Below are 24,203 nucleotides of genomic sequence, written 5' to 3' on the forward strand. Positions count from 1 at the left end.
TAAGATCGATCGAAAGGTACTTGACGTGGTTACTCCTATATTCAAAACACACTGCGGTTTCATAAAATGCGAATAAAACACTTTCAGATTTTTGGGTTTTTCAGTTTATTTTTGGCAAAAGCATTGTAAGCTACTACTTTGGGATAAATCAAACTAATATTTCGTATAGGTAATCTAAAATATTTAGAATCTAATAAATTCTAAAATCGTTTTTTTTTTGTATATTTGGAATATTGGCCTAATATTATTTTTGCTTCTTCGTCTCTTGTCTGTCCGGTAATGTGCACAAAGTCTTTACGTCAAGACTGAAATTTACGGTTCTAAAACCGTTTTATGCTGATTTCGGCTTTAACTTGTTTTCGAGTTCCTCTCGTCTGGCACGACGACGTGCGACGAAGTCTTCACGTTGCCATTCCAAGAATCTGTATATTTCTTCAGATTTACGATTGTGTCTATCTATGCACAATTGCAACACAGCGGGATCACTTTGCAATTTTGGTGCATTTTCATCTATTTCCGCATCTTTTTCTGCAGGCTTTTGAGGGATTCTCAAACCTATATCTTCAATTTCTTGAACTCTGGCCTGCGTGAAGAGAGTTAACAATATATCATATATGTACTATATTTCTTATATCTACGGTACTTACTTGAAATAATTTGGATAATGGTTTCTTTTTCTCACTCATTTTGCCAAAGTAGTAGGTGATTACAATAAGCCAAAAATAAACTAATTTTTATTTTTCTGAAATTTTTTTTTTCATAAAAATCTTTGAATATACTTATACTCGTAAAATATGAATAGTTCTATGCTAATATGATTAAAATATTAATAAAAAAATATTATCAAAATTTTAAAAAAGGATATTGTCAGTATAAGTGCATATTGTTGTTAAAATAATTAATAATAAATAGTTAATAATTAATTTTAAACAATTAATAATTTAATATTATATTAAAGTCTCGCCGGAAAGGAGGTGTTTTAGTTCATATACTATATAGTAACATTACGGAGTCGGGCACACTATTCCGACGATGATCTGAAGGTGCACAAAGCAGTCCTCAAATGTATCGTTAATTAATCGTTAATTAATTATTATTAGTTATATTAATAACTTTTATTATTAATGAAATTAATAATTTGGTGAAGAGGTTTCGAAAAGTAGTGAACTACAACAACATAAATTCTTTTTTTATTATTTTTAATTAATTGAATTTTTCGCCGACCAATACAGCTGTTTCGAATATGGCCAAATACCCACCATCAGTGGTCTTGAAAATATTTCTTGTATTTAATTATGCGTGAATAATTTTTTGAGACTGCAATTACCAAGGATTGAACTAGTGCCCTGCCAAATTTGAAGCTCAGAGTAAGCGCTCCTTAACCAACTGACCCAAAATCGTACTTGACTTGTATATTCGCACTTTTTTCTGGAGTTTTGTTAATTTGCTGTAAAAGTTTTATTAACAAATTCACTTGTGTTACATATTAGAAAGAAATTATAAACCATTTGTAGAATAATTTAATTAATTAATTATTTTTATTTTCAACTCTTGAATTTCAATACTATTCTGTTTGTAGAGACGTTATGTGTTATATGCTGTTATATTCTATCTTAAGTATAGAATCTAATAGTTTCGAGTGTTATATGTGTCGATCGAGATAAGTTATATATTAATGAATCTTATTTTTCTAAAAAAATTCTGCGATTAGTTCCTTTTAATAGGTCCAAATCTTTTAAATAGATAACGAACACAATTTTAAAATTAGTTATTTCCTTTGAATTCGCACAGTAAATCCATTTGGATTCAGTTAATAGCAAAAAAAAAAAATTTTTTTTGTTTAAAAAATAAAAAAATGCTGGTATCTATAGTATGAATAAATGTTATGTATCTTCAGAATTTTATATACAATATAAAAACAATAATAAAAGCAGAGGCAATTATTTTTTCATGCTCTAATTTTTTCGTACTTAATAAGTCATATTCTTATTAAAAATGTGTATATACTTGTGTCTTCTGTTTATAAAATATCTGTCAATACCATAACTACATTTAAACTAAATTTGCCTTAAGTCCAATATAAATAAGTAAAAAAAACAACAACACAAATTTAAAAAAAAATATACAAATAAACCATTCAAGCGACATAAATTGACTCGCCTTACTGTAAACACGTCGCCGTTGCTATTATCGCTGCTGATGTTGTTGTTAGGCATTACCATTGGACCGACATAATCATCGTCACCATTGATACCAGTTGTCAAAATTACTACGAATAACGCCGTCGCTCGACTGCGCATATAATAATTTATATGGAATCGATTTCCGGTCATATCACAGTCTCGTAATCACTCTACGTTCAATCACATACCGTTGGCAGAGTGCGCACAGGCTTCGATTGTGCAATGTGCATACTACTGACTACTGACTACTGACTTCATCACGGCTATCCAACCGACACAATTGTTTGAATATTCGTTCATTCACTCGTTCTTTCAGTCATTCCATTATTTATTTATTTATTAATGGTTTAATGTGAAATGTTCTCCTTACGTGATGTCGGCATTGATGGGAATGTCTTGCCCGCTCGTAAATCATAACAAATGAAAATAAATAATTATCGAACTTAAAAGCGATAAAAAAGAAAAAAATCACAATATATGTTATTGGCGACTGCAATCGCCGTGCTTTATCTTTGAAAGTGATACGCACTCAATGGAAGCTACGAAGACTTTTGTGAGCACACAGAAGCACGTTGAGAAAGAAGCATTCGATATGCTCAAGCCCAGTTCCAACTGCTGACAGTAACTTACTGCGTTTTTATCTGTGTCGTTCACTAAACCTGGCTATATGAGCTATTTAGACGACGGACAGACAGCAAACTCTTGCAATAGGCTAAAAGATGAGTGAACGTGTTGATGAAGGCGGCATATTATTTGTGCTGAGAAAGAACTTGAAGACGTCAGCAGAAGTTTTGGCAGACTATATACATTTTTATGATTCATTACTAATTTAAAGTGAATTTGATCCGTTGAAATTACACATATACATATATACATTCAAAAGTCAAATGTGTATATGTATTTTTTAGAAATGTTAAAAAAATTCATAATGTAGAATAATTATCATAGGATGTATGGTATACATACTTATATGACTTCTGCAACTTTTAAAGTTTTTCTTTTACTGATTTAGAATTCGCAAAATTCAAGTTCATGAATTTAATAATTTAAACTGGCTTTATTCCTGATAAAATTTATGGTATAAATTTATTTACATATAATATATATACTTATATATTATATACAATATATAATTTTATATCATATTTTATTATAATTAATATTATTTAATATTATTAATTAATAATATTGTAAATATAATGTGATTATTTTTTAGCATAATAATTATAATATTTTATTTTATATACAATTATATATATTGCCAATAATACTATATTATGTCATGTTATGTGTTCAAGCAGCACCAAACATTCTCAAGTCATCGAAATATTTAAAATACTGCATTTCGTATTGCATATAATAATGCATATATACTATAAAAGCGATAATATAATAACCGCTTACATTACCATACATTAGCTTCTATTCAAAGATCTATAACAGAAAAACATTCTTCAGACCAAAACAAAATCAAATAAATAATTCCAAGTAAAATAAATTAATACTACTAGGTTTTTAATAAAAAAAACAGTATACCCCCAGAACCAAAAAGACTTGCTAACATATTTAAAAATAGACTCAATAGTAGAAATATGACAAGAGCTATCAACATATAAGTAATATTTTGCTTGACATATTCAATTGTTGTAAAACACTAGTCCGACATTGACCTTAAAACATATTCCTGAGAAGCGTTATAAATGCTAATTGGTGTGTCATAAATGTGGATCTAGATTTTGAGAATTCAAAATGTGTTTAATATTTCAATAAATGAAATTAAAATAAATTTAAAATTAATTAATTCGAAATAAATACAAAATGAATTCGAAATAAATTTAAAATGAATTCAGAATAAATTTAAAATAACTTCGAAATGATGTTAAAATAAATTCGAAATAAATTCAAAACTTACACAAAATAAAATTAGTATAAATTCGAAACAAATTCAAAATGAATTCAAAATGAATTGAAATGAACTTGAAATGAATTCGAAGTGAAATTAAAATAAATTCGAAATGAATTTAAAACTTGCACAAAATAAAATTGGTAAGAATTCGAAATAAATTCAAAAGGAATTCGAAATAAATTCAAAATGAATTCAAAATGAATTCAAAATGAATTTAAAATGAATTGAAATGAACTTAAAATGAATTTGAAATAAATTCAAAATTAATTCGAAATAAATTCAAAATGAATGTGAAATGAATTGAAATAAACTTAAAATGAATTCGAAATAAATTCAAAATAAATTCGAAATAAATTCAAAATGAATTTAAAATGAATTGAAATGAACGTAAAATGAATATGAAATAAATTCAAAATTAATTCGAAATGAAATTAAAATCAATTCGAAATAAATTCAAAATGAATTCAAAATAAATTTAAAATGAATTGAAATTAACTTAAAATGAATTCGAAATAAATTCAAAATTAATTCGAAATAAATTTAAAATAATTATTCCAAATAAATTCAAAATGAATTTAAAATGAATTGAAATGAACTTAAAATGAATTTAAAATGAATTGAAATGCATTTAAAATGAATTCGAAATTAATTCGAAAAGAAATTAAAATAAATTCGAAATAAATTTAAAACTTGCACAAAATAAAATTAGTATGAATTCGAAATAAATTCAAAATGAATTCGAAATAAATTCAAAATGAATTTAAAATGAATAGAAATGAACTTGAAATGAATTCGAAATTATAGCGTTCTAAAAAATTGCATTTCAATTGGATCAACCTGATATCTTCTCAACAAATGTTTCTATTTTTGTGGAAATTTTCGAAGTTGTTCTTTAGTGGATGGGTGCAACACTTTGTGATATATTATCACATCTTTGTTTAGAGGATTGATAGAATTGGTAATATATAATAAGTAGTTGGAAACTAATATCTGATTGATACTTCAAAAACTTCGTACTAATTCTGTTATATTTTAAAATTTAAACTTTAAATGCAAAAATAAATGTTTTTTGGTTGCAGACAGTTAAGTAAAAAAATTATGAAAATAAGTTACTCTCTTATTTGAAAATATCGCATTAATAGGAAATTTCGTAAGTGGCAGCCATCACCCAGAGAAAAGATGTAAGAAAATGTAAGTTTGGAAAAACTCTTCATAGTTCCACCTTCAACACACTGTGACAAATTTCACGGTAAATTTGTGTGCTGTCATGCATCGCTGCAGACTTCAGCAAGCGAACGTTACGTTGCAGTACGGTACGGTGCGCTTCAGTTTGTTGCGATTTTCTCCACTCTTCCACACTGATTTCTTCCCGAAAAAAGAGCACTCTACATGCGTTTCACTAACAGTAAAACAGTGATTTGTTTTTGTAGTTTTCGTAGCGGTTGCCACCGTCACGCAAGCGCATCTCATAGCTGCACACTCAAATTACCGCATTGACTGACTGCTCCTTAACGTGAAATTTTAATTTTCTAATGCGTTCGGTCTGAGTTGCTGTGCCAGCGAAATCGCTGCGGAGGCAGCTTCATATTTCCACAGCGAGTCAACTTCTGTGCGGATATGTGCTTAGGCGATTCCAGTGATAAGTGATTGTGCAACAAAACCATAGACATACCTTTGTCGTGACAGTCTAATGTGGAATTTGTAGGAATTCAAATTTGTAGGAAGCAAAAAAAAAAAAAATAAAAAAATAAAATAATTTAGAAACTTGTCAACCATGAATTTTATTGTTCCAAAGTTTTCTGAAAGACTCTATGGGTGTGAGATGTGACAATGCTGCGAAGTTGCAGATTAAGTGACTTACGCTTTAAAGTTGCACATTAAGGATGTTGCATAAGTAATTATTGCTTTTTTTTTTTATAATTAGTTTGGTAATTAAATTACACACTCTCTGTTTTTTTTTTTTTCTACCATTTTATTTTGTTTTTGATTGGCATAATACAAAATAATACTAAATAAATGATAGTAAATAATGTACAATTTTTTTTACTAGGCACTAACTAAATCATAAACTTGGCTGTTGATTACTATTTTTGTAAAGCAACATTTATCAAACATGTCAACGTTAAAATATATCATCGCACAAAAATTGTAATAATTGTAATAATTATTGTAAAATACATAAATAATTGTAATTGCGCTATTAAAATTACTATATATTCAGCTAATTAGGCCAAATACTACCATAAAGCAATTGCAGATAGCACAAAAACTTGACTATAAGAAGACTATCATATTTAAGATTCGATGATATATTAGAACAACAGATATGCAAAGAGATTTAAGCATCGACTCAGTGAAAAAATATATCCGGGACAGAGCCCTAAAAGTATTCACAAAAGTTGGTACACTGCCCAACACCGCTCTAACAAACCTCAAGTCCACCTCAGAACCCACAGGTACTAAGTTCTGAGTTTTTCTTGTTCTAAAACAAGAAAACTAAAACTAAAAACCAGCTAGAACCTTTGACGAAGCTCAAATTTTTTTTAGTGGCAAGTTTTGTAATTGATCAAGATCCTTAAGAAAGAGGGCTCATAAAGTATTGACTCGCCTCCATGCATGAGCTGGGCAAAGACAAAGCAGATGAGAGGCACTCTCATCATTTTTCCCTCAGCTGCGACAGGTATGATTCTTTATGGTTCCTTAGTTTACAGTGACCTGTAAATAACCTACCAGAAGACTGATATCTCTACGGGGCATTTCAATAGAATTTGAATTTTTTTTTGTTTCAATCTTCACATTTTTTTATTAAAAATTTCAACACAGAAACATCTATTTCTTTATAGCAATATAAAATTCATATTTCTTGAAATAAAAATTTTTTCAATCTTTTAAAATCTCAAATTTTTGAATCTTAACTTGCTATTCTCAGAGAACCAGATATTTGAGAAAATAGCTGGTTACCAATTTGAGTTCAGTAGACCTTAATGAATATTATATAAAACCATTGAATATTAATGAAACTCCTTCAACTGTTATGGTTTTTAAATAAGTTTTTAAATAAGTTATATTTAAATAAGTGTTTAGAGAAATGTACTATCTATCGAAACACGGTTATGTTATTTTTTTGATATATAATTCTTATCTAGAATATCTATCGTTACTATCATTCGAAATACAGATATGCTCGTTTTTGAATACATAATTCTTATCTAGAATATCTGTCGTTGTTTTTTTTTTTTGAAGCATCTAATCTAGAATCTCTATCGTTACTATCATTCGAATAAAGATATGCTAGTTTTTTAATATATAATTCTTATCTAGAATATCTATCGTTGTTATCTATCGAAGGACGGATATGCTAGTTTATTATATATATAATTTTAATCTAGAATCTCTATCGTTACTATCTTTTGATACACAGATTTTTATTTTTTTTGGTATATAATTTTTATCTAGAATACTTTTAAAGTCATAATTTTGTTTTAAATGATATTGTTTTTACTAATAAAGCTTTCAAATTTAACTTCTTTATCAATTATATTTTTTAAATATTATTTTTAAAATTAAATTTTATAATTTTAATTTAATTTAAATTATTAAATTTAGTTTAATTTAAATTATTATATTAAATTAAATTTATATTATTAAATTAAAAATTTTGAATTTATTTATCGATCTGTTCTTTTATGATGATTTTTATAAATTTTTTTTCTGGCTATAGGTCACTTTTTGTGATCCTGATGATGACTCTCACGGAGAGTCGAAATATAGAATATATTGCAAAATATTAAAATATTATTAAATTTGATTTATGGTAATTTAAATGAATAAATTAAATTTAATTTAAGTTATTAAACTTGATTTAATTTAAATTATTAAATTTAATTTCATTATTATTAAATATCAATTAAATTTTTTTGATTTCAATGAAATTTGTTTAAAGCCGGAACTTATCCACACAAAGATTGAAATTTTGTTTATGGCTTATCCAAAATTAGTTCCTACAGGAAGTGTCCAAAAATGGAATTACATGCTTACTGAAGACTACGAACTATTGGAGTAAATTAAACACTAATACAAGATGAAGTTAAACAAAAATGTGCTTACCTCATACTCCAAATAAAAAAAACCCAGAAGATGCAAAACCAACTAACACGACCACTATATGAAGAAATTGACTAAAAAATAGGAATGGCCATTTTTAATGTACTAACAAATTAGTTTTCAGCTACCTAGTACTCCCGTACGACCGTACGCCCCTATACACACACTTGCCATACTTGCCATACTTGCCACACTTGCCATACTTGCCAACCGCAAGTCCAGAGTAAATTTAAAATAAAATGCGCCACAGACGCGACACATACTGCTGCGAGCAACAAATTTAGGGTGGCAGACAAACAGGCTAAAAAGTCCGGAAAACCATACTAGACATTTCCTGCCAAAGGCAATTGCACTTGGTTAAATGGGTAAATATACAAAGTGTACTAAAGCCGCCACCCACTCAAGCAACAACGAATGCGCTTGTTTAAACTTAAAAGCCGCAAAAACAGTCGAAAAAAAAATATATTCTCAAAAAAAAAAACAAAAACAAATTGAAAAACAAAAAAGTAACGTACCAAAAACTATTACAACATTACAACAAACAAACGCAGCTAAAATGTAGAAATTTTGTCTAATTTGTTGCCCTTGTTTTTGCTACTGCTCCACTAAACTCCACTAAACTCCACTAAACTCGAGTAAAAACTTCACCGCTTGAAGTGCTAGTAAAGACAGAACATAAGGGCGCACAAAGCGCTCTAATGTAGTTTAAGCGCCCTGCTTACTGGCGCGGTTAGCTAGCATAATACCACGCAGTTGGACTGCTTTTTTATTACTCCTATTTCCACTACGATTTTTTTTATCACCTTAGTACCTTTTTATCAGGACTACTAGGACAGCCAGTACAGCGTGTTCCAGCGCAAGTACTTTTTTGTTTCGCTTTCAATTCAAATGACTGCTGATGCTGATGCTGCCGCTGCCGCTGCCATACCGTTTTACACTAATTCGCACTGAAGTATCTTATTGTTGCATTGTTAAGCCGCAATTTTGTACGGCTGACTTCCTGCCCATCCTCGGAAGCAACTCTTGCCTGGAGCAGAAGCCAAAAACCACGGTGACTTAAGCTTGTTTAGAGTGAATTTCACAGTTGTCGCTTGTGCAATTTTTGTGCATTTTATTTAATTTCTTCCTCTTTTGTTTGTTTTTTTGTTTTTTTTTTGTTTTGCGCTTTTAATATCCTTGAATTTGTAGATTTGGTTTTGCAGCCGAGCAAATACTGAATAGGGCTTTTGCTACACTTGTTGGGTTTGGGGTTTGGGGTTTGGTAGTATGTGGAGCAAATGTATGGAAAGGCTTGTATATCTTCTCTTTTATAGAAGATGAGTATGTGAGAACTTTACAAACGATTCGTTTGGACTTACAGTGTATAGAAATACTTTTATCCTGAAAAAAGTTTACACCGTAATTTACTTTGAGTTCATGTGAAGCTTAGTAAGTTGAAATATTTTCGAAAGGAATTAAATGGATTTCAATAACAATTAAAAAGAATCTTCAAAAAAGATTTATGAAATTTCAATAAAGATTTGTTGAATTTACATCTAAGTTAAGTACCTCAAATATACAGTTAACATACATTATAGGTATAGGTTCATCTAAAAATTCCATTACAATTGACATATAGCTGACACAGCATATTCTTTGTTTACACAGCTGTATCCGGAGTTTTGAGATCAAGATCAGTTCATATATAAATTATTTTTTTAGCTTCATAAATTATATTATATTATAAACAAAACATGTATAGTTGTGGTAAGCTATAAACCGTATTGTAGCTAAACACTTAAAATTAATATATACAATTGACTTAGGATTGGCGTAAGAAAATATATCTTTTGTTTTTAAGAAACAATTAATCTATAAAAAACTCATACGAATATTAATAAAAATAATTTGCATACTAAAAAAAGATTTCTCTGTCTTTTGCCAACTTGGATTCCTAGACGGCAAAAAATCGAATACGAATAGCACTAGTAAATATGTGTATTTTTGTGTGGATATGTAAGCATATCCATACAAATTTCTTTATGTCAAATGTCAAATACTAAATGTCAAATATGTCAAATATTTTTTTTTCTATATCATTAACAAACGTTCATAAGTTGACTGTACAGAAGAGTACATATTTGGTCTTTTCATTTCATTTCAAAATGATATTAGAAAATTTTGAGATTATTTTCTGTACAGCAGATCAACGTTTCATTAAAACACAATCGGCATTGCTAAAGTATTCTGAGACGATCGAAAAACTAACTGCATATCAGAATTACACAGGCAGGGCACAAATTTATTTGCCACATCTCACTTCCATTGTACTAAGCGCTTTATTAACTTGGGCTGATTACCATCAAGATGATTTCTTCGGTATTGGAAACGCCATTAGCTTACATACATTGGTTGTGCCTCAATGGGATCAGGAATTTTTCGATAGTCTATCAGAAAATTGTATATTTGGCCTAGCTAATGCAGCGGAATATTTCAAAATGAATGGACTTATTGCCGTTATATCCAAATATATGTCAATCCGCATGGCACAGCAGAACTCTAAATATTTTCATATGGGTTCAGTGGCACAACAGGGCCAGATGGTAACAGATAACCCCACAGTCAACATGTTCAATCAGCACGCGTTAAACCAAAGCCAAAACATAATTAAAAACCCAATTTCAAATGTAATGGATGGAAATTTCAAGCCCGGTTACGATGGAAGTGAGTTCAGCGGCACACACTCTTCTGTGAAGACTACAACTTTGACACAGATTGAGTCATTTAAAAAGATTTTAAATGAAATCCGCAATAAATGTGCACAACAAATTAAATCAAAGCAAAACAAAGCCAATATCGATTGTGTTAAAACTGAAAGCCGTTCGCCTAGTACAGCTGTTGCAAAATTAGCAGAATCAGAGCAAATACAGGATATTATTTTGAAAGCCTTAACAGAATGTAATTCAAATGACTTATCAGCAGAAGAAATATACTGGTATGTTTGCATTGCAGTAGGATCAAGACTATATGCTGAACAAGTTGAAAATAATTTAAATTTATTCACGAAAATTGATCACACTAATTTTACCGAAGTGGTGCGTAGTCTTGTATCACATTTGGGAGATAACATCAAACTCAACCTTAAAAACTTTCAATCTTCAATTAGCGGAAATAATTCAGAACCAGTTAGAAACCATCCCCCGAAATATATGCCGGAGAAACCAAGACGTTCTGCTGGTTATAATGATAGATACATGCAGATGGATCGGCCAGTGCGTCAAATAATAAACGATTATAGTGATCCACTGATTACAAACTTCCAAACCTCAAATCATGGATCTCAGAACTATGATAATGCTACATATACTGAAAACAGCGGCTCTCAATCTTCAATTAGCGGAAATTATTCAGAATCAATTAGAAACCACTCCCCTAAATATTTGCCGGAGAAACCAAGACGTTCTGCTGGTTATTTTGATGGGTATATGCAAACGGATCGGCCAGTGAATCAAATAATAAACGATTATAGTGATCCACTGATTTCAAACTTCCAATCCTTAAATCTTGGATCTCAGAACTATGATGGTGCAATATATACTGAAAACAGTGGTACTCAATCTTCAATTAACGGAAATTATTCAGAATCAGTTAGAAACTGCTCCCCTAAATATATGACGGAAGAACCAAGGCGATCTGCTGGTTATTTTGATGGGTATATGCAAACGGATCGGCCAGTGCGTCAAATAATAAACGACTATAGTGATCCCCTGATTTCAAACTTCCAAACCTTAAATGTTGGGTCTCAAAATCATAATAGTGCAATATATACTGAAAACAGCGGCTCACAAACTCAAATTGGCGGAAATTATTCAGAATCAGTTAGAAACCACTCTCCTAAGTATTTGACGGAGGAACCAAGGCGATCTGCTGGTTATTTTGATGGGTATATGCAAACGGAACGGCCAGTGCGTCAAATAATAAACGACTATAGTGATCCACTGATTTTAAACTTCCAAACCCTCAATGTTGGGTCTCAGAATCATAATAGTGCAACATATACTGAAAACAGCGGCTCACAAACTCCAATTAGCGGAAATTATTCAGAATCAGTTAGAAAGCACACCCCGAAATATTTACCAGAGAAACAAAGACGTTCTGCTGGTTATTTTGATGGGACATTGCAGAATCATCAGCCAGTGAATCAAATAACAAACGACTATAGTGATCCACTGATTTCAAACTTCCAAAACTTAAATCTTGGGTCTCAAAAGTATGATGGTGCAATATATACTGAAAATAGCGGTTTTCAAACTCCAATTAGCGGAAATTATTCAGAATCAATTAAAAACCACCCCCCGAAATATATGCCGAAGAAACCAAGACGTTCTGCTGGTTATTTTGATGGGTACATGCAGACGGATCGGCCAGTGAGTCAAATAATAAACAACTATAGTGATCCATTGATTTCAAACTTCCAAACCTTAAATCTTGGATCTCAGAACTATGGCGGTGCAATATATAATGAAAAAAGCGGCTCTGAATATTCCAAAGCTGTGGCTGACTCTAGCAGCGGAGACGGCTTTTAAGTTCAATTAATCTCGTCTGAAAAATAGTACAGCTGAGAACTATTTCGTATGATTCGGACATACGAAAATATTAGTAGTATAACCTATAGTACTTTATGATATTTAAGTACTGTAACATATTTAAGTATCACTCTTTTGGCTATATTTGTTTAGTTTTCGATCTATTGTTCGTTTAAACTTTTCGATTGAAAGTAATTATTCGACAAAATTTTTATTTAAAATTTATTTATTTTGAATAAACAAAAGCACAAAATTGTGACAAATTTAACTTATTTTCAATCTTTTAATCTTTCTTCTGATGGACTTACTCCAATGCACGTGTGATAAGCGATCATGCAAAAAAAGAACTGTCTTTAATTACATTTAATACGGCAAGTCATCTCCAATTAAATTTGTAAAAAATTTGAAAGATGATGTGGAAAATAATAAACCTGAAAGTCATATATGGAAGCATTCTATGGAAAAAAATAAATTAAAAAGAAATATTTATATACACGCTTAATTCTGTATATTGAGTGGAAAGTATTGAGATTAGTTTTTCTAGACAGTTTTTGAATTGACTGGAAATGATTTTCATGCATAAGGTTCTGGTCTGAAGACCAAAAGATTGCAGTGATGGTTTATTAGACGCATTAGTGAATAATTATATTTTTTATTGGTTAGTGAGTACAGTAAACTTCAAATGATAGAAAATCCTCAACTCCCATTGATTTCAGCTTCTTTGTTTCAATCGTATTTCAGTTTTTATTGTAGAATTATTGCTACGTTTAAAAATTGGAGCATTGTAATTATTTTTTTGTCATCGTTATGTCATCATAATGGATGACATCCTTCTGCTGTCGTAGCACACATTGTCGTCAATAATTACTTTGCTGCACTTTCGAAGGTTCATTAACTTATGGGTATGACAATTTTCGGACAGAACTACTGTATATTATTTTTCATACTATACAGGTAGATAGATAGATCTTGAAAGGGTTGGGAACTTATCATCACGTCACTGTATCCTTTAAGGATTATTGGAACAAATCCACTTTAGTTTCATAGGTGAGCAGTTAAAAATGCTTTTATGTCCTTTTGAGAGATATTGCCTAATTCCATTATAAGTGGATAGGCGGTTGTTAAGTACCGATGTCTGAGTCTAGCGAAATTGTAACAGTGACATAAAATGTGTTGTGCTGTTTCTTCTTCTTCGTGACAAAATCTGCAGCTAACGTCTCTTGTAATACTTAGGTTCGATAGATGCCCACATGGCGGGGTCACGCAATGTAGAGTGAGAAACCCTATGACAATTCGGATGCCTTTTCTGTTCAGCTTTAGAAGCTCCATAGTTCTGGCTAATATGTTATTAAACGATATAAGACAAAATAAAAAATGAAAAATTGTTTTCTTTTTCTTTCTCACAGTGATTCGCAGTTGAAAATTCGTCCATCACATTTTTTTTCAGATAACGAGGCTTGTACGCACTAAGTTTCTTTTGTATGTGAATGGCTTAGAATACTTGAAATGGTATGGCTTATTTTCGGTTTCTAACAATCCATTACTGTGTGTTTTTTTATCTGTACTGAAAAAAGTTGACATTTTTAAGTATGAAAATGCAGATATCGGTAGGATATCGGAAACTAAGAGCGTCAACTGGATTACTTTTACGTCTGAGTTTATATAGTAAATGAAAGAATTTATGTCCAACAAAAAGTGAACTATTCTTCAGATAAAACAATATATCGTAGATGTAAACATTATGTGTGTTTACAGGTACGTAGTAACTCAACCAAACCCGGTGTTTAAAAAACGCTATAAAAATTTTTTTTAAGTAGAAACAATTGCTTTAACTTTCAGTTTGTCAAATTGTTGTCAAAATTCAAATTTTTCCTCAAAATTATTTAAGTTAAAGAAGTTTTTTATTTTTAGCATTTGTTTTTTTTTTCATTGTCCATACAGGATATGTCTGTTTGGCATTACATTACTAAGAGTTTGTTGAGTTATTTTGAGTGAAAAATATTGTTTTGGAACTAAAAAGCAACAAGGATTCTCAGTTGTAGTACAAGTGTGTATTAATTGTCTAGGTAAGTTCCACTATATGAAATATTAATAACATTATTGTATTATTAATTTATTATTACTTCATAATAACTTAATGTTTCAATCAAATTTCGATTTTTGTTCACATAACGTATTATAATTATTATTGACCTGTTTAAAAACATGAATTCCAGAACATAGTCTAACCACAAAAGATTTTCAACTATTTATATTACGCGCTATAGCTCTTAGTTCACTGAAGGACTTGCCCAATTCTCAGTTGATATTGATAGATTAAAGATCCATTGTGTGTCTAAAAGCTCAACTAAAACAATTCTAGACTATTTATAAATATCGCATTTGCTGTGGCATAATTTTACCTATTTGATTTAGGATTAAGATCCCGCTTCCAAGATCAACAAGTCCACATCTTGCCGCCACTGGGCAGTTGCATAGAACAAGCTCTTATATTTTCTGCTCCTCATGACAAAATCGGCACGAATCATTTTCTACCGCATCTATATTGTTTATGTGGTGATACAGTCTATAGTGTCCTGTAAGAAGTTCAGTGTAGATTAAGGTTAAGAATAGTGTCAACTTTGATGTGTTCAGGATCAATGAATCTTCTTGACTGTAGCATACCTGTTTGGATTCTACAGTGTTCAAGTAGACTTTGTTTCTCCCGTTCACATATTAAGTTATTTGTGATACTATTTGTCACTCCGCAGAAGGGCTTTGGGCCAATGAAAGAACACTTGCATCTTTTTTCCATATTATTGCCCTCATGCACTTCATGACGCATTACCCATATAAGAGTAACATAGTTCCTCAATGCTAGAGTATTGAAAAGTTTAAAACATTCACAGACCTTGCTTAGTCTCTTGTTAAAAAGTTGAATGAATGCCAAAAGTCCATACTATTGAGGTGCAACTATATAAAATGGCCAGTTCAAAGTTCTAGCCTGTGCATTCAATTACAAACAAGCAGCCATCTTCAGCAAGATAGAGCGTAATTTGATAACGCTTTACTTGAAATATTCCATCCAGCTTCTTCATCGTATTAAGGTGGGTCTGTTTAAAGAGATAGAAAAACGTCTCAATTTTGAAAAAACTAATGTCTAGTAATATTCTCTGTGAAATGCTCGGCTTATTTTAGGGGAAGAGTAGTGAATTGTATGTTGATCCTTTTTTCGAGTCAGCGCAACTGGGCACTTTTACTCTTTGATAGCTGGGGGTACTACAGGGTCCCACCCATCTCATTGACTAATTTATGTAATGCCTATAAGTTTTACGATTATTCAGTGATTGATCTAAGATCTGCGTACCTCCCCGTGCGGAGAGTGTTTACTTTAAGATTAGATAGTGGTAAGTAGGATAGCCTGTCAATTTTATAACTACAGGGCTCTGTCCCTTATGTATTTTTTGATCGGGTCTATTCTAAGGTCTCTTAGCATGTGGTTTGTGCGGATGTACCAAGCCACTTTGAAGAGCCTTCGGAGAGCCTGACTTTGAGCGACCACAAAAATTTTTATTTATTTGTAAGTAGTTAAATTTTTGGCTAAACATACAGCTGTATACCAAATACCTATTAACAGAGGTCATGAGATTATTCCTTATATATAATTATAAATATTTTAATGTTAAATATTAAATTATTATAATTTCAAATATTAAATTTTAAAAATATAATAATTTTTTGAGACTGCAAGTGCCTATATTAGCCAGCTGACCCAAAGCTGTACTTGACTTGTATGTTCGGTTTTGGAACGAAATCATAAACTAACTGTAGAATAAATGAATGAATTAATTAGAGTTATATATATATATATATATATTTTTTTTTTTTTAATTGTTAAATTTCAATACTATTCTTTTGTGGAGGCATTATTTATCACATGATTTTAGATTATTCTTTCTTCTTTATGGAATAAAATCTAGGAACGTAATACGGAGAAACGCTGGTTCATACTAATGTTACTCTACGATTCGTACAAACAAGACTGGAAATATAGACTGGAATATATTTCCTTTATTAAAATTTTGAAAGGATTTAAATAGTCTAAAGACAAATATACTGTAATCCAAATATCAGTCTGGAAGAAAAATAAAATTTTATAAATGAAAAAGAGTGATTGAAGTAGTAATGCTATTGACCAGACAAATAGAATGCTGGACAAGATAAAGCAAGCAGGCATATCGCTATCTTCATGATCTTGTACATCTTGCATAATGAAATTATTTCCATAAAATGCACAATGCAATTGCTGGTGTCGTTCGTACTCGTAGTGTCGTAGTGACATCATAATTGTGATTATCACATGCAACAAAAAAATAAAAAGAAAAAAATGCGCTTTTTATGCATTCACAATTGATACACTTGACAATTTCATTGAAATGTCAAGCAAACAGCATCGACATAAAACCTCAAACCAGTGGCTTTTTTTAAGTCTGCGCTTTTTTATTGAATCTCCTTTCAATGTCTTGTGCTTTTACTTCTGCAATTTTATATAATTTTTTATTTTTCGAAATCGTTAGGGAATTTCTTGTGATTGTGAAATTCAAATAAATGCCTTCAGAGTTCAGAAGTAAATAGTTTTGCGGTTTGTGTTTACACTTCCGTTCCATTTGTGGCTAGCAAACTAGCAGTTGCAGTCGCAATGTACAAGTGCAACTGCTCTTGTTACTGATGCAACATAAACAATAAAAATGCTACTTTGTATGCTGCAATGGTTCCGATGTAGTCTGCAATATCTTGACTACATGTGCCGTCATGTCTTCTGATGCTCTAAGGCATTTTTCTCGCCTATAAGTCACTCTTGTTTTGTTTGGTATTATTTCATCAACTTTTATTTATTTATTGCATTTAATTTTATATTGAATCATAAAATAACATTAAAATTTGAATAAACAAACATGGTTTTTTTTTTAATTATTACTTTAAGTCACAAATGTAATTATATATCATGTTTTGCAAACGTCATATAAAAAGAATTAAAACACCAACAAAAACAAAAAGGAATACATACGTACTCAGCAGAAAACGGATCGATTTGTGATCGAAGATGTCTCAAAGACATGAGCACATGCCTGCAGACCGATGGATCCAAATGTGTGACGGTCTTCGATGACATTTACAAACAAATTATTCAAATGTCTTCAAAGACATTTTGCGTTAATGTCTCGTAGACTGGATGCATCCATGTCATGCATAGCAGACACATTCGATTCATTTAATTTTTTTGTATACTCTTAAAATTTGTACGTAATTATTTTTTGTTATGTTTTTTGAATACATATTCCATATATTATATTTATTACTATGTTAAGGCTAGTTGAGTCAGTGCACTTGAGCGCTTTTACTCTCTACTAACTGCGAGATTTCTTCATAACTCTTTCCTACGCCTTAATTGGATTATTATTTATCATTTCAACAGACTAAGCAATAACTGACCTCAGATCTGCATACCTCCCCGAGGAGTCTGTAATCATTCTGAGATCCGATAACGCGATGTTGATGAACCTGTCAGTTTTCGTAAATAATTTCAGTGCTCTATCCTTTATGTATTTTTTGGATTTACTTGAGATGGATCTGACATGTCATGAAAATGCCGGGTGATAGACTGCAAAAGCGAATACTCCATTTTACGCGGTATAACAAGTGCAGCAGAGGTAGACAACGTACTTTATTGGTATAGCAAATGTCTTGAATAACGCTATGTCCCAGAATTCATATTAGGAGCACACTGAATACCATGCTTATATCTTATATACTGGTAGTTTGCACTTCCACTTTGCCAAATTTGAAGAACATAGTAAGTGTTCATTGTCCAACTAACCCTAAGCCATACTTGGTGGTGGAGAGGTTTGTGAAAACCGCCGAATCTTTGATCAAGTTTCATGCCAGTATACAAGTCCAATTATAGTATAATGCCAGTATTCAAGTATATAGAAATGTAATTTTACCAACATATTAGAGTCTGCATAATTATTTGCTTTTTCATGTCATAGTTGACAGATTATTTTTCAGCTATGCAAATAATTTTGTATTGATAAAAAGTATCTACTTACAGACGACACTACATATACTTTTATTTGATGGTTATAAACATCATTTACAAATGCTTTGTATAAGCATTTCATGCCCTTTTTATATTGATAGCTCATATGATATATGCATTGGTCTTTAACGTAAACGATAAACTGAGATGAAGTATTGTATAGTTTGTGGAAATAAGTCCGTAGGCGTCACAGGTCTCAGTGACATGCTGCAAGTGCCTGTTAAATAAAAATTGCAAAGTGATTGCTGGTTTCTTCTGCTGCAAATGCTATAGAACAAGCGCCCACTTTGTTTATTTAACACACCAATGTATTTAAATCTTTTTTTTTTTGAATATTTGATGAGCGGACGCAGTGAAAACAAAAAAGATACATCCAAACGTCTCAGTTGAAGACATTTTCGTGGGTTGTTGATTTATGCGCCTTCGTGATGCTCCACACACAAACAATGCATCCTAATTCCCATGGGTCCTCAACTATTTTCAATTTTTTTTTTACATTTATTTTGGCTTAATTGCATATTTTTTTGTGTCTTTATATATATAAAAGTAATGTCTCATTTTATGCTAATAGACACAAGTTAAATTTTAAACCAGGGAACGTTTCTTAATAAAATTTATATTAAATAATTTGTTAAGGAAAAATAATCTGATATTCACTGCAAATAAAGTTTTATAAATAAAAAAAATTTAAAAATATATATATTTAATATTTATATATATTTATTTATTTATTTTTCACGTTAAAATATCTAAAAAAATATTTTAAAAAGTGCATTTCTTTATGGACATCCAAACAATCTGTCTTTTGGTAGTGACAACAGATATATTTAAGTAAGTAATCTATTTAATATATAATATATTTTAATATATTAACTTCCGATGATGTTGCGACAGTTCCTGGCAATTAGTTAAAGTTTGCGAATACAACTCTGTTAAAGTGTGGTCTTATTACTAATATTTTCTAATATTATGCTAATTAAATACGATGTGATACTTGATAAGAGAAATATTATAATACTTGTATTGCACGTTCCAAACTGTTTACACTGTTTATGGTATACCTTCTAATTATGAACTAGCAAAATTAAAATGTTTAGATTTCATTCAATCTTGCTTTGGTATCCAGACTTCCAGTCACTGATTGAACTCAATAGACTGGAGCTGCAAGACTCCATGATTATGGTAATGATATTGTGTTGAATGATCCAAAAATTAAATTGCGTGAAATAGAAGATATGACAAACATATCATATGAACAAGTACAGAACGTTTTACATGAATATTTGGGTATGAAAACGCTTTCGGCAAGTTGGGTACCACATATGCGCACAATTGACCAAAAACAACAATGACTTCGTCATTCAAAACAGTATGTGGAAATGTTTATCAACAATCTAGCTGACTGTGAACATCAAGTAACGATAACTGATGAAACATTGATCAATTATTTCACACCTAAGAGAAAACAATAAGTCCGGAGAAGAGTGAGTGGGTAGAGGTCGTGAATAGTGCTCCCAAACGACTACGAACTCAAAAATCGGCTGGAAAAATTTTGGCTTGTGTATTTTACGATTTAAGTGGAATAATTTTTATAGGTTACTTGGAAAAAGAAAAAATGATAACATCAGACTACTATTGTAACATATATTGTTGGATCGATTGAATAGAAAATCAAAAAAAAAAAAAAACTAGGTAAATTTGTTTCCAAACTTGAAAAGAAAAGCAAAGAAATTAAAATTAAATGATTAAGTGAAATGGAAAAGTGATGTGTATCTCGGAGGACTTGATAAATCGTATTATTTGAAAGGTATCGAAATGTTGAAATATCGTTGGACTCGGTATGTCGTGCTAAAAGACGACTGTTTTGAAGAATGAAATATATTTTTTCAAAAAAATTGCGTTTTTATTATTTAAGTCGGGTGTTTACTAATACACATGCCCGAAATAAATGTTTATTAAAAACGTTAATGGAGTGTCAAACCATGAGTCTATGAGTCTGACTTAGTAACTTTGTTAAATCTATAAGAAAATTTATAAGAAGCCATTAAAATATTACTTTACCCAAAGTTTTGGTATGTTAGATTCTTCCTCTCTCCATGAGGAACATCATATCAGCAATTCGTACAGCTTTCATTTTTGCTTATAGTAAATAGCTCATGTGCACTCTTTGGTACCAAACACCTAATCATCAATCTTGAATTACTAGAGTTCAGATCTAAATACTATCACGAAGCGCAATTCACCCGTTTTCTTAGTTCGAAATGTTTTATAAGAGATTTGAACTTTAAAATCCTCTTTGCATACGCCTTTGCTTGTCATAGTAGACATAACCTCTTTAGCCAGGACTAGTCTTCATCATGTCCGGATATTAGGCAATACATTGAAGGCATGACTCTCTATCTTTATAGTCATAAAAAACTTCTAACAATTTATTTTTTTTATTTAAAGTTTATTTAATGAAAATTATTTGTTTGGTTTTAAAATTTATTTATTTTTTATTTTATCTTTTTAGAAATGAGTAAGCATAATTCCAAAAATCCAAATTATTCAAGTTATTTAATGGAAAATTATGAACAAATGCTGCGTACAATGAATCTTCGATTGGATAAATTAGGTTGTAAATACCCAGGAATTGAAAAATATAAGTATAACGGTTTCGTTATTGAACCAGCCGGGAAAGATGACGCGGCATGTTTGAAAAAGCATGTTTTTAAGTCTGGCTTAGGCTATAAATCAGATGATAGTGACTTCAATGATATGGGTAGTGGTTGGAAATATTATAAGGGCTCTGTTGAAAAGGATGAATCCAGTGATGAATCTTCTGACACCGAAATTGAAGAGGCGGCCGAAGAAACTAAAAATAATCAGCCCGTAGATTTTACTATATTCATACGTGATTTACATGTACGTTTGAAGGATAAATTCCAAGCGTTAAAATGTCAGGCCTGTGCTGCTTACAAGAGAAAAAAAATTTTCATGATTTATGGTAATTTTAATGCTGTACGAACGATTTTACTTATGCGTGGATGGTTGGAAAAACACACTCCAGCACTTGAGAATGAGTTTAAAGGATCTAAATTAGAGGAAATTCTAAATTTAGCAGCTAAAGGAAATAAATATGAAGCTGCATTTTTATCAAAATTAATGCTCGGATATCCAGCCTATTTTGTCTGGCAAACAAAATCGCAGGAAGACTTTTTCAAGAAATGCTATCCATTTAGGAATATTATACGACGTACTGCAAGATTGGATTTTACCTCTAAAATTGGTTTGATCAAATGTGCTGAACGTACTTTACATAATCGTTCAGACGGCAAATGTGTGCTGAATTTTCCCCGATTCTATAGGCTGTCTGGTGAGTTTGAAGAAAGCGACAAGTTCATCAGGGATTTTTATAGCACGCAATGTAGGAATTTTATACGATTCATAGTAAGGTACGATAAATATTACGCGAAAATCATAGATGAATACAAAGGCAGTATACCAGAAGCAACAATCTTGTTTGCTCTTCAATCTTTGGAAAATCAATTTCTAGAGTATGACTATAAGCTCATCGATGAGGTGGCAACAATTCGTACTAAAAAAATGCATTTGGTGTGGAAAGAATTTATCGAGCGCACTAATAAAGTTTTAAGTAAAAGAGCAAAAATTAAAATCGACTTAGATACTTTTAGAAGTTATGTGCAAAGAGGCAGATTTACTCTAGAAGTTTTAGATGAAAAAAATCCACAATTCAAATGGGATGGTATTTATAATGTATGGATTTTAAAACCAGCGTATGCCAATTGTGGGCTTGGTATAGTTGTCACTAGAGATGTTGATGAAGCTTTACAGATCGCTAAGAAGAATGGTGTTAAACAGTATATAGCGCAAAAGTATATAGGTATGTCGGTACATATATATGCTTGCTTATAATATTATATTAAACATGAATCGAACAAAATTTTTAATTTATATAAATATTTTAGAACGTCCTTTATTGATTTATAAGACGAAATTTGACATAAGGGCGTATATGTTAATATCCTTACATAGCAACGGTATATTTATTTGGATGTATCACGAGTGCTACCTTAGACTTTGTTCCAATAAATACACGATTTCTGATTTAAGAGAACGAGTACATTTGACAAACAATGCTGTGCAAAAAAACTTCGGAAATGCAACAAATCGTGACACCCGTTTGCCCACTAATAATATGTGGAGTCTAAAGGAATTCAAAAGTTATATTAAAGAAATTTCAGGTAGTGATACTATATATAATACAATAATATTTCCAGGATTTGTAAATAATGTGGTGACTATTGCCACAGCATATCTTAATGATATTATATATACGAAAAATACATTCGAGCTTTATGGTTGTGATTTTATGATTGATGAAAATTTTCATCCAATTTTAATTGAAATAAATTCATCCCCCGCACTTACGGCTTCGACAAGTGTTACAGAAATATTATGCCCAATAGTATTAAACGATCTCATAAAGGTTATTGTGGATTTTTCCAAAAATCCCTACACAGAAACAGGACAATTTCAATTAGTATTTGGAGTAAAAAATATTGATACATTTGGTTTGACATCGTACAATACTCCCAACAATAGAGGACCAATATTTTCGTTAATAGGAAATGGAAGACTGACAACAACAAGGGAAGAAAAAAATAAATGTTTGAATATGAAGAAGAAGAATGTCCATAATCAAGTTAAAAAACCAGTTAAAATTATACAGAAAATTTTTACTCCAGCCAATAAGAAGGTAACGGCGAATGATCCAGAAATAGACATTAAAAGATTTGAAGATTTATTATTTAGCGAACTTAAAATGAAACCTAATGTCATTAAAGAACTCAATGCTTCTGAAGACAGAAACCAGCAAAAAAGTTTAACGGCAGCGTCAGCTTTCAAACTAAACTTGGTAAGAATATCAACTAATTTTATTATAATGTGACTTTATGTGGTACTTTAACCTTATTTTATTTACAGAGGAATAAGCCAGCCAGACAGATGGGGAAAAACAAGTAAATGTTCCAGCAAGTAAAATTTCAAATTTCAAAATTCTAAATTAATACAAATTATTTATTTGATATTCTCAAAGATAATTATTGGAAATAACTCTCAACAACTACGGACAATGGATGTTTCAATAATAAATTTTTAAAAAATAATGAATATTTGTGTTTGATTAATTTTGTTATAAACAATTTATAGTACAAACTAAATCAGCAATCACTTTCAATCCTTACGCGCTTAATCCAATTACGTTAGGTTAGTTTAAATTATGCTGGCAGACGAAAAAGGCCACCCGTAGACCATTGAGATCCATTGCGATACCAGATCAGAGTCTTAACTTTTTAGCGATAGTG

General features: G+C 30.8%; 1 protein-coding gene across 2 annotated transcripts; it reads left to right on the forward strand.

Moving 5' to 3' along the window:
- The first annotated feature begins 14,663 nt into the window (after positions 1–14,663).
- LOC119689786 (tubulin glycylase 3B-like) lies at positions 14,664–23,972 on the forward strand. 2 transcript variants are annotated; one of them, XM_038104688.1, is made up of 4 exons: positions 14,664–14,824; positions 21,350–22,720; positions 22,806–23,755; positions 23,824–23,972. In XM_038104688.1, the coding sequence occupies exons 2-4, from the start codon at positions 21,352–21,354 to the stop codon at positions 23,860–23,862; spliced, it is 2,358 nt and encodes a 785-aa protein (XP_037960616.1). In that variant the 5' UTR covers positions 14,664–14,824; positions 21,350–21,351; the 3' UTR covers positions 23,863–23,972. The 2 variants fall into 2 exon arrangements, with proteins under 2 accessions (XP_037960616.1, XP_037960617.1); XM_038104689.1 differs by lacking the exon at positions 14,664–14,824 and adding an exon at positions 19,582–19,668.
- Positions 23,973–24,203: the final 231 nt, after the last annotated feature.

Source organism: Teleopsis dalmanni, chromosome X (genome assembly GCF_002237135.1).
Source record: "Teleopsis dalmanni isolate 2A chromosome X, ASM223713v2, whole genome shotgun sequence".
NCBI classification, from domain to species: Eukaryota; Metazoa; Arthropoda; class Insecta; order Diptera; family Diopsidae; genus Teleopsis; species Teleopsis dalmanni.